At 40.1% G+C, this 19,038-nt stretch overlaps 1 protein-coding gene across 1 annotated transcript in view; it reads left to right on the top strand.

The window, feature by feature from the left end:
• MID2 (midline 2) overlaps positions 1–19,038 on the top strand; it is a 107,388-nt gene that overhangs the window by 19,595 nt on the left and 68,755 nt on the right. Inside the window, exon 3 of the mRNA XM_004379754.3 lies at positions 10,936–11,031. Coding sequence (XP_004379811.1) covers positions 10,936–11,031 — 96 coding nt within the window. The remainder of the gene's footprint in view (positions 1–10,935; positions 11,032–19,038) is intronic.

Here is a 19,038-nt window from a genome sequence, read left to right on the forward strand (position 1 = left end):
AGAATTGACTCGACAGCAAAGGGTTTGGTGTGTGTGTATATATATATATATATATATATATATATATTCATGATATGTGCTGCCTTTCTATAAAACTGTTTTACATTTTAGAATTTTTATTATCACATGAGTTCCTCCCCTTAGAAAATATTGATATAATTGTATTAATAAATATTGGCTTTATAAACACAAGTCAGATTTCGGTGGCTCTCTATTGCTGACAAACGTCAACTCAATATTCAAAGGCCTGTACAACTTTGCTCTCGTTCTATCTTTCCCCCCTGCTACTCTCAGACATAAACTACCTTCATCTACCCACATGAGCATCCTAACTGTCTGCTAAATAGGCCATTCTTCGTGCTCTTTTCTTGGCCTGCTTAGGAATCCTACCTATTCGTTAGTGGTCAGTTCAAACCCCACAAGGACATTTCAACCTACCCCAAATAGACCATAAATTCCTTGAGGCCAGGTGCAATGTCTTTTATTTCTTCAGTATCACCCCCCCCCCCGTGTCTAGCACACATAGTATGTGTTCAAGAAATCCAAATCCACAAATTCATCACTACAAATAATTCTTAAATGCAGTTACATTTACGTATCAGGGATCTTGTTTGTTATAAAGTCTTCGTAATGAATTTGCGGAAAGTATACAAGAGTCTATAACTTGGTTTTGTTCTCATCTCATAAGATATAAATCTGCCTTGCCACTATGAATACTTTAGAAATCTGAAAAAATTTCCCATGAACTACTGACAATGTTAAAAACCAGAGTGTTAGCAAAAGTATGGGCATGTCCTTCATTTTAAGTGCCTATTCATTTTGATTGCTGATTTTCCAACTATCTAACCCTATGGTGACATCTGTATACATCAGATGTGATTATTATCATTCTCTTTCAGAGTGATGTCTTCACATTTCCATTGCCCACAGCCTGCCAAAAATATAGCTGATGAAAACCAGGGGGAATTGAGGAATTTCCTGAAAGGAATAAAAAAGCACATTTTCTTTTTCTTCTTACATTTCCACAAATTCATCACTACAAATAATTCGTAAATGCAGTTACATTTACATATCAGGGATCTTGTTGTTATAAAATATTACCTGACACTAGAGTAAGCTTTCTGTCATGGCAAAGGAACACACACAACACACACACACACAAGGTGAGACACTGACTCAGACATAGAGAGGTAGAGACTGCCCAAGAAAGAGGACAGATATGAGACTTGGAGAAGAGTCAAAGGAAAGCCATCATGAGAGTTAAAAGGTTGGAAAATATGATATTCTAGAATCTTATCATTGTTGATTGTTGTCCTTCTTCCTGCTCAATCACTCCCTGTCATCCACACACCTATTCTCACTCAGCCCCCACCTTCTCCCAGTCATCTGTCCTCTCACCCACTTGACACCTACTTACGTCTTACAAGACAGATACCCTCTCAACTTACCTACCAATGGGCATTTGACTGTTTTGGAACCAGTATGAGTATGAATATGAAAGAAAGAGAACTATCTTTATGAAAGACTAGATTAAGAGAAGGTACATTTGCATACATATGTAAGTGTCTATATATACATAAGTGTGTGTATTTCTGCATGGATAAGTGGCTGAGAATGACTATGTGTCTGTATATCTAAGTGTGTCTATAAATGTGTGTCATGGTATCTGAGGATGAGAAAGCATTTGTGTTAATCTTCTGTGAGCATATCTGGAGATAAATTGGGTGTGAGGGGGCCATGAGTGTAATGCAAGCTTTCTGTAGCCACCCTAAGGAGGGTTAGAGCCTCAGTAAAACCTATCCTGAGGCTAGGGAATTCCCTAGTAAATGAGCAGGGTTACAAATCTTGATGATAAGAAAAATCTTCAGTGGAGCCAGGTTGGGTTACCAAAGATCACACCCTAGGTAAGGGAACAGAAAAAGTTCTTTCTCACTCCTTTCCCCACCGAGGAACAAATCACAGTATCTAAATACAATATCACATTCAAGTAAAATTCTGCTGAAGATAATTCAAAAATGGTTGCAGCAGTACATCAGCAAGGAACTCCGAGAAATTCAAGCCAGATTCAGAAGAGGACGTGGAAGGAGGGATATCATCGCTGGTGTCAGATGGATCTTGGCTGAAAGCAGAGACTACCGGAAAGATGCTTACCAGTGTTTTATTGACTATGCAAAGGCATTCGACTGTGTGGATCATAACAAATTATGGATAACATTGTGAATAATGGGAATTCCAGAACACTTAATTGTGCTCATGTGGAACCTGTACACAGACCAAGAGGCAGTCATTTGAAAAGAACAAGGGGATACTGTGTAGTTTTAAGTCAGGAAAAGTGTTCATCAGGGTTCTATCCTTTCACCATACTTATTCAATCTGTATACTGAGCAAATAATCCGAGAAGCCGGGCTATATGAAGAAGAACTCAACATCAGGATTGGAGGAAGACTCATTAACAACCTGCGATATGCAGATGACACGACCTCGTTTGCTGAAAGCGAAAGAGGACTGGAAACACTGATGAAGACCAAAGACTACAGCCTTCAGTATGGATTACACTTTAACACAAAGAAAACAAAAACCCTCACAATTGTGCCAATAAGCAACATCATGATAAACAGAAAGTATGAAGACGTCAAGGATTTCATTTTACTTGGATCCAGTCAACGCCCATGGAAGCAGCAGTCAAGAAATCAAACGACGCATTGCATTGGGCAAATGTGCTGCAAAAGACCTCTTTTAAGTGTTAAAAAGCAAAGATGTCATCTTGAGGACTAAGGTGCGCCTTGACCTAAGCCGTGGTATTTGTAATCGCCTCATATGCATGTGAAAACTGGACCATGAATAAGGAAGACCAAAGAAGAATTGATGCCTTTGAATCATGCTGTTAGTGAAGAATATTGACTATACCACGGACTGCTGGAAGAACAAACAAATCTATCTTGGTAGAAGTACAGCCAGAATACTCCTTAGAAGTGAGGGTGGCAGCACTTTGTCTCACATACTCTGGACTTCTTATCAGGAGGGACCAGTCCCTGGAGAAGGACATCATGCTTGGTAAAGTAGGGGGTCAGCGAAAAAGAGGAAGACCCTCAATAAGATGAACTGACACAGTGGCTACAACAATGGGCTCAAACATATCAACGATTGTGAGGATGGTGCAAGAGTTGGCAGTATTTCATTCTGTTGTACATAGGGTTGCTCTGAGTCGGAACTGACTCGACGGCACCTAACAAAAACAAAATATAATAAGAGTAAAGCGGTTGAGTGCAGATTTGCGCTCTCTAATGCGGTGGTGGTGATGGGAATGGATATGTGTGTATGGGGGTGGGGGCAATATCTGTCATAGGGTTTCTCAGCTAAACAGGCCTTCAACTCATGATCATAAAATCATTCTTGCTTTTAGATCTGTGTTTTCTGTGGTCTCTTAAGTGTTCAACACTTGCTCCCCATTACTTGTTTATTAATTTTTAAAATAATTTCCCCATTACTTATAATATGTATAAATCTTTACATTCTTTTTCTGTGTATGTGGGTAAAAATCTGTTTTATTCCATCTTTACTCAAGCTGTGGTCTAAGACCCACTTGAGCAGCCCCTGTTCTTTTCCCTCCAAGATTTATCTGATTTCTCTGGCATTGCTCTCATATAGTATTAAAAGGTCCCATAGTGGTTAAGAGCTAGGCTGCTAACCAAAAGTCGACAGTTTGAATCCACCAGCCGCTCGTTGGAAACCCTACAGGGCAGTTGTACTGAGTCGGAATTGACTCGGCAGCAATGAATTTGCTTTGGTTTGATGTTGGAAGAGGTTTTCTTTTGTTTCTTAGTTTGGGGAGCAAGTTTTGTTGTTGTTGTTAGTTGCCATCTAGTCAATTTCTACTCTTGGTGATCCCATGTGCGCGGAGTAGAACTGCTGCATAGGGTTTCTAAGGCTGTGACCTTTCAGACGCAGATCGCCGCCAGGCCTGTCTCCCAAGGTGCCCCTGGGTGGGTTCGAACTGTCAACCTTTTGGCTAGTAGTCAAGTTTAACTACTTGCACCACCTAGGAGCAAGTTGAGAAGCCTTGGTGGTGCAGTGGTTAAGAGCTCGGCTGCTAACCAAAAGGTCAGCAGTTCAAATCCATCAGCCGCTCCTTGGAAACCTTATGGGGGCACTTCTACTCTGTCCTATAGGGTCACTATGCCTCGGAATAGTCTTGATGGCAACAGGTTTTTTGTTTGTTTGTTTTGTTTATTGAACATTTACCACGTAAGACATTGTGGAAGGAGCTGGGCATATAGGCAATGAGGCACAGTCCCTGCCCTGAGGGGGCTTTGCGCTTAGTAGGGAAGATAGACAAATAAGTAGAAAATTCCAATTTAGCATCAAAAGTGCCATGGCAAAGGTTTTTGCACAGGATGTTCTGAAGCACGGAGGAGGGGTCAGGGAAAGAAACTCATTGAGCTAAAAAAACAGGAATGGATTTGTTGGAGAAGAAGAATCAAACTGGAGAGAGACTGTGAAGAAAGAGTTGACAGGATTTAGTGAATCCTTATCTTGGTTATAGACAATGGAGAAAAAGAATTTAAAATGATTTTTGAGTAGGATGTCTTGAGGAATGGTGATATCAACAACAGAAATAGGGGAACTTTGAAGGGACATGTTTTGGTGGGATGATTTGACTTTAAATGTGTTGAGTTTGATGTGAATGTGGGTCATCCAACATTCTCTCATTCATCAAATATTTACTGAACATGTATAAGGTGCCAGGCACTAGGATAGGTGTTGGGGTTACAATGATAAAAACAGACACAGTGCCACCTGGAGCTCTCAGTTTAGTGTGGGGAGACAGACAACTAAGGACACAGTTACAAAACAGTGTGGTGTGTACTTGATGGCGGAAATACAGGGGGTTGTGAGAGTGCATAGGAGAGGAGAGATGTTAAGAGACTTGGGGGCAGGTTTTTGAAGGCCCATTCAGGGACAGGGATGGGGTAGGGTGTGTGTGGGTGAGGTATTCTTTGCAAAAGAAAATAGTTTGTTCAAATATCCGGAGAAGAGAAAGCATGGGGTACTCTCAGACTGAAAGGACAAGTCCTAGAAGGAGTTGAAATTAAGGCCTTTCCAGTGGCTGAAAGGTCAGTTAAGAGAAATAGATCTGGGTGTATCTCTAGCATAAAGGTAGAGAGCCGTGTGGCAGTGAGCTGAAGAAGGGCCAAGGAGTGAGCCTTGCAGCACACTAATGGTCTAGAAGTTAGACATGAAAGAAGAGCAAGTAAAGGAAAAGGAGGAGGGGATGTATATGAGAGGCAGAGACTGAAGAATAGTACAAATGGAAGACAATACTAAGGCCTCCAGGAAAATGGAGTTGGCTTTGGTTCCCTATCCTGAGTGTTATCAAAATAAACAGTAGGTTTGAGTTTTTAGTACAGATTTTATTTTAGGAGTTTCCAGTAATGATTTATAAAGCTTTAATCATGCTATACAACTGAAGAGATGGGAAAGAAAAGGATGGGAGACGGTTTGTATAGCATTCCTGATAAAGAGAGGGGGAGAAGTGTGGAACTGTGCTAGATTGTTTCAGAACCTTCTGAAAAGAAGGGGGATGGCAACCAGTTTCACCTAGCTATGCTTCAGTCTTATATTTCTCTAACAAACCCTAGTAAAATAGATCTTATACATCCAGTATATCACCTGCCTCTTATTCTGGGACATAGCCTGTGTCTGTCTATGCAACAGCAAATAAATGTTTGGGGAAGGAATAAACTCTGGCATAAGGGTGTGGGCTTCAGTTTGTGGACCAGATGGTGTGTTCTGCTGTTGAAAGGCCATATGTAATTGATACATAAAGTGACAGACTGAAGTAAAAGCAAAGTAAGTATTTTAAGACAAGCAGTTAAGAAAAGAAGGCAGAATGTGACCCTAAAAGCTTGTGAAGATTCTGGCTACTGGCTTTTGGAAGAGCTGGGAATGTCAGTGTGTGATGTCAAAAATGGCATGTCCATGAATAGTAATGGGATCACTGACCCAGATTATTTTTAAAGATGAAGTTGTCTTATGTCAATTGGAAGGCTCGGGTTTGGGGTGGGTTGGCCTTTCGTCCCTTCTTCTGTTCTCCCACACCCACCCCCCCTCCCCGCCACTATCTGTTTTAAGGAGCTAATGCCATAGGCTCCGCAAAGTTCAATTCCCACATTAGTTGTCTAGGTTTAGGTAATGTTATCCTTGTACATTTCAGAAAGCAAGAGAGAATATAAGCATTCGATGACAATACTACGTGTTTTAATAGAACGAACAGAAACCCTGACTCCTATTTTAGGCTTCAATACTTCCTTTGTTGGGTAGGTGTGTGTAAGTGTGCTCATATATGTGTGAATACATGTGCCTTCATGAAACATGACAAATGGAAATCATGGCCCTGTCTGCACCATAAGGAGAATCCCTCCTGCTTTAATGAAGGGCTGGTGTTTTAATGTATAGCTGGGTTTCTTGAGGGAGCCAATGAGAAAGTTACCTGAAATCACCTGTGTCTAGTGCAGTGAAAAAAAGCAACAATTATTTAAGAGGGTTAGAGAAGCCATTTCTTTTTATGGGATGCTGTCTGGATGAAGAATAGCTTGTGCCTAGTTTTCTCAGAAATGGCCAAACATTTTCCTCTTTGGGAAGCGTAAAACCAAACTCAAAGAGGTCAAGTCTATACAACACAAATAAAGTGGAACTGGGTTAAAAATTGAATTAGTGTAGGATGCCAATTTAGCGAACTCAGGCCTTTTAAAATCTCAATTATGGAAATCAGCCAAATTTTCCCCTCACTTTGTGCTGTTTAGACATATGTACAGTTTTGCGAGAGCTATAATGATGTAGTCATCTAGATGGAGATGGAGATCTCGCAATTTCATGAAATAAAGTGGCTGCTCTAACCCTCACCAAAGGGGAAGCACAGAAGGGACCAGAGGTAAACTCCTACAGCAGGAAATGGAAACTTCATCCTGCTCCCCCTGCCAACTGCCTGTCCTCTGCTTCCTCTCCAGCAGATATCTCCATTCCAATCTCCCCTGCCACTTTGGCACTCGTTGTCACGGTTCAACTGTTCTGAGAAATTTAGATTAACTGGGCTTGGACAGAGGGAGCCTTGCCTAGTCATTAATTGGGCTGTACAAGAAAAGAGCAAAACAAACTAATTTTCAAAACAAACAAACAAAAAAGGGACATGTTTAGTTTTACATAAGGACATTTTATACACACACATACATAATACATGCTCTTTGTATATTCAGCCAGAGTATAGACAAGATAATTACTTGACCAAATCAAATCATTCAAACCTAGAGTGGCCTCACGTTTTTAGTTCTAAATAATTCATCAGTGCTAGGCATGATAGAGAAGGGGGTGAGGAAATAGACTGCATAATTGCTTCAATTCTCTGCTTCCCTTTGCATATGTTCATTATTGAGAATCAATTCCAATTTGAGAGGAGGCTTTAGTTCCCTGTAAATGAATAGGAAGTGAGTAAGTAAATGTTCGGTGTTTTCCTCAAATTATGTCTCGTAGTGTAAGAAAACAGTGGCAAAAAGCCATCAACAGATGGTGTTTTCATTAGCCAAAGATCTATTTTTCACAGCATTTTCATATTAATGAAGTAAGGTTGGAATTAGAGTCATCTTGCCAGTTCGAGTTCTGCATTGTTAAAATGTGCTGGCATTCTGCAAATTGCTAGCGGGTCAGAGCAAAGTAACCATTTGCCACAGTTTTATGATGGTATAACCCAAGTTCCATAGTCTCAACAGACCCAAAATTATGCATTCAGCAGCTTAATTTTTTGTTTTCAGTGGCTTTATAGAAGCCATGAATCTCTGTTCTGGGCCATAAATGAGTAACACACAGCAGGGATCTTAGCTCTGCTCTGCGGTATGAATTATTTATAAGCTATCGGCTTCATGACAAGTGTTGCAACAGGTCGTGTGTGCTTGTTAGAAAACATTCTCCCCATGGAATCCCATGCTTTTATGGAGATACATTATAGTTTGAAACACAGATTTCTAATATAGTTTCTGCTCTTGGCTCATCAATCTACATTATATTTACCTAATATGTCAATATATTCATTTGTGATGCATGGGATTTCCATTGATCTAGGAATCTGGACTACTCTGGCTAGGGGAAATCACCATCTGATTGGGTCCATTCCAATTCCCCCTCTTTAACTTAAGCTGAACCTTTTCATTAAACTGCAGCTCTGTCACGTGCACTTTAAGGCCAAACTTTTGAAGAGGAGTCTAGATTTGCAGCCTCCACTTCTGTCACTACCGACTTATTGTTTAAACCAAAACCAAATGCATTGCAGTTGAGTTGATTCTGACTCATGGCGACCCTATAGGACAGAGTTGAACTGCCCCATAGGGTTTCCAAGGAGCAGCTGGTAGATTCAAACTGCCAACATAGTTTTTTTTTTTTTTTTTGTTAGCAGCCGAGCTCTTAACCACTGTGCCACCAGGTTTCCTCTCTTTAACCCTGTACAATTTGACATTTGCTTCTAAAACTCTATTGAACTTCTTTTTTGAAAGGTCACAGTGACCTCTGATGACCAAATACAGGTGCTTTTTATTAATCCTCATACTTCTTGCACTCTTCTGCAGATTTGACAATGACAAATATTATCTTAAAATCCACCTTTCTCTTGATTATCCTGGTAGCTTTGCCCAGATCTTTATTACCAACTACCTTGAATATTGCAACTGCCTTCTAACCACTGTCCCTGCCCTTGGGCTCTCCTGTTTCATTCTGCCCTGCGTATTGATGTTAGGTTAATCTCCTAAATACATCCCTGATTATGACATTACTTTGCTCAAAGGTTGTGGGTAAACCCCCATTGCTTAAAGAAATGTGTATGAATTCCTCACCTAGGCATTCAAGGCCTTCGTAACAGGTCTTCTATCTGCATTTCCAGTCTTGTCTCCCAGCACTCTCTGTTCTAGTGAAACTAAACTACTGTTCCCTGAACATGTCCTATACTTTCATTTCCTTTTGCGTTTGCTCATGATCTTCCCTGCACGTGGAACACCCTGTGCAGCCCCATCTCTATCTATTAACGTTCTAATTAGCCTTCAACACCCAACTTAATTTCACCTTCCCTTTATCTGTGAAGTTACTGTGCCTTGAATACATTTTTTGTTGTATTGAATCTCTGAACTTCCATTTCTTTTTTCCTGACATCTATTTAGCTTAGAGAACTTGTCCAAATCAATGATTGCTGCCCTTCTTTTTTCCTTCTTTCCTTCCTTTGTCTTTGCTAAGAAGAAGGCCACAGATTGAGATGGTAGTAGAGTTAAAGAAGTTTAGAGGAGACACTAGCTCCAGGCAGAGGAAAATGGAATCAGTGAAGCAACGGACACGACTAAGGGAAGGAATGCTAGCAGAATATGGGCCAGGAACTTGGGATATTACATTTGGAACAGATTTTGTGGGGTGCTGGGAAGGAGGGTAAGATTGGAGTATAAGATACTGGGACAGATCCTAGAGGAGAAGCAACAGCCAGAGCTGAAGACCTGGGAACGGGGAGAAATAAAAAAGCCCATGATCAACCTAGGGTGAAATAGCATTCTATTTTTCACATAAGGAATAGGAAAGAGTAGCTTGCTCAACTGAAGATATGCTAGAGTTTTGAGTACTACTACACCCACTCTTCACTTACCAACTATCTTGTTATCTGACATTTTGCATTTACAACAATAGTAAAAAAAAAAAAAAAACTACTATCCAACTATTTTGTACATTAACAATGTACATCTGGTAGTAAGGAATGCCAAGGTGCGAGGTGAGAGTAATGCTGGCCATGATGGTTAAAGTTATGTGTCAACTTGGCTGGGCCTTGATTCTTAGCAGTTTGGCAGTTATGCAATGATGCAGCTTGGCAATTATGTAATGATGTGATTTGGCAGTTATATAATGATGTAGTCATCCTCCATTTTGTGATCTGATGTGGTCATCCTCCATTTTCACACATAATGCTGATTTTTGTATAACGACCTGGTCTTTGGAACCTAACCGTGTTGATTAAGTGAGGAGTGGGTGTATAACTACATTAAATAAAACAGATTTGCAAACTGTTTCTAATATGTATCTTAAAGGACTACGTACCAGTAAGCAGTGATAAGCAATATATGGTTTATCTTGATATAGTCAGGCTTTGTATTTTGAAGTCTGGCTTTTCCATGGACCATTCCTTAGTGCCAAAGAAGGAAAGCTGTGAGATACAATGCTAGATTTTTATTAACTTAAATACCATCTTTTTATTTTTGAAGCTATCTACTGATAAATACAAACTTTTATTAACAAAAACATGGAATACTGGGGTAAAGCTATAACTGAGGGCTAGAGACCTGGGTTCCAGTCCTAGTTTTGCCACATACCAGCTATATGACTGTGCAGAAACACTTCACTCCCACTCTGAAGCTTAGTTTTCTCATCTGTGAAATGCTGACATCACCTACGTCATGATTATTAAATGATATATATGAAATTGCCTAGTATAGGGTCTGGAAAGTTGTAATCTTTTAATAAATTATAGTTTTCTTAGTCTACTTATCTTTAAAAGAGATAATAATACCTATTCTCCCTATGTCATAGGATTACTATGAGGGCAAGATAAGATATTGACTGTGAAATACTTTGAAAAGTTAAAAATATTGTACAAAACATAAGATTGTTTTAATGTCATTAAATTCCTATATCCACAAAGTCATGAATGTAGTCTTCCCCTTATGATGACAGTCAGGAGTAAATGTACAGCATTATTAATTCTAGAACAGTGCTTGGCACATCACAAGTACTCAATGAATATTTGAAATAATTTGTCAAATGAGTGCCTAATCCACATGATACTTGTTCTCGAGCTCATTGAATGTTTGTTCTTTTTCCCCTATTCCTGTTTTACTCTGGCTTCACACTTGATGATGGCAGCAAACTCTGGAGATGAACCTCACCAACCTGGTTAAGCGCAACAGTGAACTAGAAAATCAAATGGCCAAGCTAATACAGATCTGTCAACAGGTTGAGGTATGTAACAGAAACATTTGTGATTCTTTCAGAGGACCTGGATTGGGCTCTCCTTTGGGGGAACTTTAGTTTTAGTTTTGCCATAGTGTAGCTTAGCCATTTGGAGTGAAGGACTGAATGGTACTTCTAGAAATCTCATTCCTTTAGGATGCTTGTTCCAAGAAAAGTGACAGATATCCATTGTTTAAAAAAAAAAAAAGGAGGAGGTGGTGATAGGTTGGGGAGACAATAGTCCAAGGGGGCAATTCCTTCTTTCTAAACATCAGGCAGACATGAGAATCAGACATGAAGTGTGTTTCTTCCCTCATCAAACTGGACGTTGTAGCTTCTTAAAGAGATTAGTGTTTTAGGCAAGTTGGGAAGCCTGAGTTGTTGGGGTAGAGGAGATTTGTTCAGTGAAATATTGTTTCTGTCACAATATTATGCTTCTCTCTCCTCTTCCTAGCCTGTCATCCCTTCATCCCCTGCCCACGGTCCTACCTATGCCAAGCACCCTACTGGTCCTCACTCATTAACTTCCCACTTCTTCTCGTCATCCGCAAATGATATATATGTTAAAGTTTTCTGTGAATTGTAAAGTGCTATACCAGTGTAAGGTTTTCAAAAATTGTTACCTACATCAAATGTTAGAGCATAGCTTAGGAGAGGAGTCAACCCTCCTCGTAAGTGAGTGTAATAGGAGAAAGAGGTTGTTATTTCTCTCTTCTCAAGAGCATGAAACTTCAGCCATAACATTTGGTTTTGTGTCGATTTGAGGAAGAGGTGGTGGTAAAGTGTAAACAGGGTTGGGTAAATTATTGTAAGACTCCTCATAGGCAGTGGTTGGATAAAAATGTTCCTAATTCAATTAACAACAGTACTAGTCTAGTTCTAATCTTACATGTATGATGGATAAGTATAAGGGTACAAGTTTATTTTAAACAATAAAATAATTTTATTAAGATCTGATATCTTAATCCCACCTGGAACTTCCTATTTAAGAGACTGTGAAGAATCTTCTTGTAAGACAAAGAATCCTCTTATTATATGAATAAGCACCCCTTGATTGCATTTCTTAAAAGTATTGAGTTTCTTTCAGTAGGGTATACTTGCATGATGAACATACTATAGCAATTTAATCCCTGATGGACATTACATTTGCAGAAGAGAGAGGTGCTATACAGAGGGTACATAGGGTAACGTTAAGCTAAGGTTTGAGATTGTGGAATGGGGTGGAGGAATTAAGAAGAAGCATAAGAAATGAAAAGAAAGAACATTGGAATGTGAGTTGGAAAATTGGGTTCTAGACTTGACTCTGCAAGTAACTGTAAGAATGAGTAAGTCGTTTAGCCTCTTGGCTCAGTGTCCTTACCTATAAAATGAGGGCTTGAGCTGACTGCATGACTTCCAATGTCTCTTCCAGACTTCATAGGCCATGATTCTATGAATGGTTACCTTTAGTCCCTTCTTTTTCTCTACTGTCTCCCCACTCCAAAAGGGGAGAAAAAATATTTAGCTTTCAGCTAACCAAAACCCCTCTGTGTTCCACTCTATCAAAGCTTCTGATTATGCTGTTAGATTACAGTATAGGAAATCCACACTGGTTGACAAGACAAGGGAGTATTGTAAGCAAGAGACAAAATAAGGGATCCCTTGGTTTAGAATTTGCATGATTGAGGGTAGGGTAACAGCAAATAGAGAATAAAATGTGGTTAGAACTTATAATCATCACCTTCTACGTTCTCACCAAAAAGACTCTATTGTACAGAGCATGTTGTAGTCAAAATAACGAAGTAAGCAGCTTATCGTCATTGCTTATCCACTCTAGGACCTCCCTAACATCTCCCCATCCCTGGGAAGCTTATCACTGTGGCCAGCCTCACCCAATCATAGCCTGGTTCCAGCCTTTCCCAGCTCATCCCACCAGTCAAACCTTTATATTCTGGGCCTTACTCTATTCAAGTGGCTGGAGTTAATTTTATAAAACAATCCATCACTGTGTTAGTAGAGGAGGACTCATTCTGGCCTTCTAGAAAACAAGTGATCTTTTAACAGTGCCTTTCTGAGTTAGTATTCCTGCGTGAACTCTAAGAAGTTACACTAGTGCTGCCAAGTAGGAGTAAAATAGGAGGGAAGAGTAGCCCCATGATGAACCAACAAAAGAAGTATTTAAGAGGCACCCTTGGGAATGCTTGTTAGATCCTGTCATGTAGGTCACTGCTCTGGCTACACAAATGGTCAACCTTTAAAAATATCTGTTTATATATGGCACTGTAGCAGGTACAAAGAAAACAGCATAGACACAATATCTGCCCTCTGAGGGCTTACATAATATGAAATCCACCTGATGTAGATACACATGTGCAGGAAATATAGACAATGGGGTAAACGTATTAACTGATGCATGAATAGTGAAATATGGCATTACATGTCAGGATGAGATTGGGAGTTAGCTCCATAGTCTATTCAGTTTAGGATTTCTGTCTTTGACAGAGGCCCTAAGGGATGGTTTATGGAAGACTATAGCTGTCTTCTATAACATCATCTCTTCTGAAAGGTTAGGGATGTGCCCTTAACTTCCCCTTAATAATAGGGTGAATCCAGGGTACTTATTATACTCATTCATCACAGAGCCTGTGTGTCCAAAAGGCTTCAGGACAAGCCCTGGGATTAGAAATGCAGTTAAAGAAGGGACTTGAGACTTCATAAATACTTATAAATACTTTATAAAATGAAATTCATAGTAGGAGACTGCCATCATGAGAGCCAGACCCTGAAAGGTGATTTGAAGTTGTCTCACTGTATCTAATCCAGATTTGTCTATAGGGAATGACTATATTCACAATGTAAACCAGGCATTTCAAATTGGGCGGAGGTGGAGGATACTAGTTAAGGCACTTCTGATAAAACTGGAATAGGCTATTTTCCTGCCAAACCTGTTCCCCTTCTTTATTGTCTGCAAATGTTTTTGTCACAGATTGACTTTTCAAAACGAGGCCATAAATACTGCTTCTCTATCCTGGCCCTTTCTCCCTGTCCTCTATTCTCCTCAGAAAGTAAACAGGACTGCAGTCTTTCTATTATTACAGAAACAGAGATTAGTATCACCAGAGATTTGTTAGCTGAATTCCATGTTAATGTAGCATGCTACAGTTGCTGCCCAGTTTTCAGGATCCAGCAGATGGGCAGCTGGAAAATATTTTCTGTCAGGACTGGAGAGCATGGGAAGGTGGTAGAGGCTGACCCAAAACTCCCTTTAATCTGGTTAAGGAAGGGCATGCTTTGACCTTGCTACTCTGGCCACTTGATCTCTATATATAGTTCTTTGTCCTGTCTCATTAGGCATCCTCTGTTTATATTTCCAGAGGAAATCTCTGTATAATGCATAGTCGAGGGAAAATGTATACCAACAGATGAACACTTCCTCTTGGCTACCAAGACTCCCCTGTTTTATGAATAATAATCATTCCTGAAAAATACTGAGGGGAAGAAAAATAGTTAAAACCTTGGTAGCCAGGTGGTCAACACATTTCTTGAACATACACTGTGTACTCTGTATGGTGGGCAATTTGAGGGCTATCAAATAAATACACATGATTGATGACATCCAGGGACTTTTAGTCTAGCTAAGGAAAACACAGTGTTTAGTGAGAAAAAAGGTCCCTGGGTTACACAAATGGTTTGTGCTTGGCTACTGACTGGAAGGTTGGTGATTCAAATCCACCCAGAGGTGCCTCAGAAGAAAGGCCTGGTGACCTACTTCCAAAAGATCACAGCTGTTTAAAACCCCTTGGAGCAGTTCTACTCTGAAACACATGGGGTTGCCATGAGTTGGAATCGACTCCGCAGAAACAGGTAAAGTGAGAAAGAATAGGAGCATTTACAAGGCAGCATACAGTACAGGGAACACGAATGTAGTGAAGCCCTTCCAATTTTACTTACTAGACTCTTTCTTAGTTTTTAGGGCACTGAGCATTAAAGAACTTTCGTGAATATTTTATATGCCACCTTCTTTTCCTCTCCTCCAGAACTGCTGCAATACAACAGGTTAATCTATCCCAGAAGCTCCACGGGCAAGTTGATTTCTTTCTGGTTCTTCTCAAGCCTTTTAAGGAGCTGGGTAGCACTGCTCTTCAGCATTAAGAGGCAGAAGAAAGAAAGGGGATGAGTTGGAAGAGAGGGAGAGGTTTCCCTTAGTTTGGGGAATTTCAGCTTTCTGTCTTATCGTCAGTAGATTTCAGAAGTTCTTTTCTTTAGAGTTCACACTTTAGCTGGCTTGGTGTTCTTCCCTTTCTGCTGTTGTTTTCCCTTTTCTGCTGCTATTGCTCACTGGAAGAGTATTTGATTTGGGCAGGAACAAGAATCTTGGAATTTATGTAAATAGATGTCTGACTGCTTCTCCAAGCATAAAAAATAGGTCTTTTAACAGAAGTTATTTTTATTAAACACTGCTATGGATGATTTCAGCAGAGGATCCTTAAATGTTTTAGAGTGGTAGAACTAGAAGGAATGGAATCGAAATCATCAAAGCACAGACATGTTTGTTGGAAGAAGTCCTCTACAAGCAGTGAGGGCGTAACGAAATAAAGGAGTGATTAGAGTAAAGTTAGTATACTCAGGTAAAATTTAATGGAGAAAAATACATCTTTAGCTAAATGTTAAAGGAGGAAAAATAAATTAACTCCCCTGCAGAGACCGAGAACAGAGTATCAGTGGAGGTGGAAACAAGCAAATTGTATGGACAAAATGGTAAGCTAAGCACTAGGTGTAGAGAGATAAATAGGAAATGGTTCCTGCCCTCAAGGAACTTGCAGATAGGTTGAGACACTGACAGGTAGAATGTCAAATATACTGTCAAGTGATAATTATTGACAAACTAGCATAAAGTTAGGAACAGCCGAGTCTGCCTGAAGGACTTAGAAAAGGCTCAGAATGGACAGAAAAATTGAGTTATCTGGAAATAAGAGTAGAATTTTGCCAACGATAAATGGGATAAGTGAGTGAAGAGGACAGTATTCAAGAACACAGAAGGGTAAAACAGCATGCAGATGTTCAGGGAAGCACCAGAAGTTTGATATATAAAACTTGAAGATAATTGCAAGAGATGCATCTGGAGAAGTAGGTAGGGTCCAGATAAAGAAGGGCCTTGTATGTCATGTGTAGGTGTTTAGACTTTATTCTGAGGACTCTGGGGAGCCATGGAAGCATTTTAAACAGATGAATAACGAGATAAGATCTGCATTTTAGAAGGATTGCTCTGGCTGTAGTATGGAGTGTGGATTGATGGTCAAAGGTCAAAACTGAAGGCAAAGAAACCAGTTAAGAGGCTTTTAATGATCCAGGGAGAGATGATGGCCCAAGCAAGGTAAGGCAAGGGCAGTAGAATTGGGAGGGAGGGATGAAATCAAAACATTTTAGGAGGTAGGATAAATATTACTTGATGATTAGTTAGATGCAATTGGTGAAGGGGTGAGAGAGAATACCAGGATGATTCATGGGTTTCTGATTTTGGTGACTGAATGGATATGGTGCCTTTAGCTAGGTTAGGAAATACAGAATGAGCTCTTTTTAGTCATACTAGGTTTCTTGCACTGAGGACAGAGTCAGGCAGGAAATGCTTCCTAGGCAGCTGGCTGGCTGGGTCTGGAAGTCAGGAGAGAGGTCTAGGAAAGGAATAAAGACTTGGAAGTCATCAGTATATGAGTAGCACTAAAAGCCATGGAGAATGTGTAGACTAAGAAGAGAGCCTCGGACAGATCTCCAATCCAATTGTTTGTTACTCAGAATGTAACAACAAGCCAACTTTCCCAGAATAAATAGAAAGATTGTGGTGCTTTAATGAGATTACTGAGAGATGGTGTACATTTAAAAAATTAAATAACAGAAGTCAATTATTTAGTGGTTGAAAGAAATAAAGTTTTAGACATTATCTTCTTTTTTTATTTTTGTAGTTTAAATGAAGTTAACATTTCAAGTTAGTCTCCCGTACAAAACTTCATACATACATTGTTATGTGACACTAATTGCTCACCCGATTCTGCGACAGCACACTCCTCCTTTCCACCCCTGATTCCCCATGTCCATTCAACCAGCTCCTAAACCTCTCTGCCTTCTCATCTCACCTCCAGACATAAGCTGCCACTTTGGTCTCTTGTATCTATTTGAGCTAAGAGGCACACTCCTCACGAGTATCACTTTATGTCCCACAGTCCAGTCCAATCTTTGTCTGAAGAGTTGGACTTGGGAATTGTTTTAGTTCTGGGCTGATCGAGAATCCGGGGGCCATGATTTCTGGGGGTACCTCCAGTCTCAGTCAGACCATTAAGTCTGGTCTTCTGACTAGAATTTGACTTCTCCACCCCATCTTTCTGCTGCTCCATCAAGGACTCTCTGTTATGTTCCCTGTCAGGGCTGTCATTGGTGGTAGCCGGGCACCATGTAGTTCTTCTGGTCTCAGGCTGATGAAGTCTCTGGTTTCTGTGGCCCTTTCTGTCTCTTGGGCTACTACTTTCCTTGCGTCTTTGGTGTTCTTCATTCTCCTTTACTCCAGGTGGTTGGGACCAATTGATGCATCTTAGATGGCTGCTTGCAAGCTTTTAAGACCCCAGACGCCACTCACCAAAGTAGGATGCAGAACATTTTCTTAATAAGCTTTGTTATGCCAGTTGACCTAGATGTCCCCTGAAAGCATGGTCCTCAAACACATATCCCTGCTACTCTGTCTCTCAAAGTGTTTGATTGTATTTAGGAAACTTCTTAGCTTTGGTTTAGTCCAGTTGTGCTGACTTCCCCCGTAGTGTTGCTGTCCTTCCCTTCACCTTAATTCTTATCTACTATCTAGTCAGTAAATAACCCTCACCCTCCCTCCCCACCCTCGAAACCATCAAAGAATGTTTTCTTCGGGGTTTAAACCTTTCTTGAGCTCTTATAATAGTGGTCTTATACAATATTTGTCCATCTGTGACTGACTAAATTCACTCAGTATAATGACCTCCAGATTCCTGCATGTTATCCCATGTTTCACGGCTTCATCGTTGTCTCACGGCCTCATCATGGTTTCACGGCTTCATCATTGTTCTTTATCGTTGGATAGTATTCCATTGTGTGGATATACCATCATCTGTTTATCCATTCTTCCAGTGATGGGCATCTAGGTTGTTTCCATCTTTGTGCTATTGTGAACAGTGCTGCAATGAACATGGGTGTGCATATATCCATTCGTATGATGGCTCTTATTTCTCTAGGATATATTCCAAGGAGCAGGATAGCTGGATCATATGGTACTTCTATTTCTAGCTTTTTAAGGAAGTGCCAAATTGATTTCCAAAGTGGTTGTACCATTTTACATTCCCACCAACAGTGTATAAGTCTTCCGGTCTCTCCACAACCTCTCCAGCATTTATTATTTTCTGTTTTTTGGATTAATTCAAGCCTTGTTGGGGTGAAATGATTTCTCATTGTAGTTTTGATCTGCATTTCTCTAATGGCTAATGATCGTGAGCATTTCCTCATGTGTCTGTTAGCTGCCTGAGTATCTTCTTTGGCAAAGTGCCTGTTCATATCCTTTGCCCATTTATTAATTGGGTTATTTGTCTTTTTGTTGTTGAGGTTTTGCAGTATCTTATAGATTTTAGAGATTAGACGCTGATCTGATTTGTCATAGCCAAAATTTTTTTCCCAATCTGTAGGTTGTCTTTTGACTCTTTGGGTGAAGTCTTTTGATGAGCATAAGTGTTTGATTTTTAGGAGCTCCCAGTTATCTAGCCTCTCTGCTGGTGCTTGTGCATTGTTACTTATGATTGGTACTGTGTTTATGCCATGTATTAGGGGTCCTAGCGTTGTCCCTATTTTTTCTTCCATGATCTTTATCGTTTTCGATTTTATATTTAAGTCTTTGATCCATTTTGAGTTGGTTTTTGTGCATGGTGTGAGGTACGGGTCTTGTTTCAGTTTTTTGCAGATGGATATCCAGTTATGCCAGCACCATTTGTTAAAGAGACTGTCTTTTCCCCAATTAACGGATTTTGG

Source organism: Trichechus manatus, unplaced genomic scaffold (genome assembly GCF_000243295.1).
Source record: "Trichechus manatus latirostris isolate Lorelei unplaced genomic scaffold, TriManLat1.0 scaffold00068, whole genome shotgun sequence".
NCBI classification, from domain to species: Eukaryota; Metazoa; Chordata; class Mammalia; order Sirenia; family Trichechidae; genus Trichechus; species Trichechus manatus.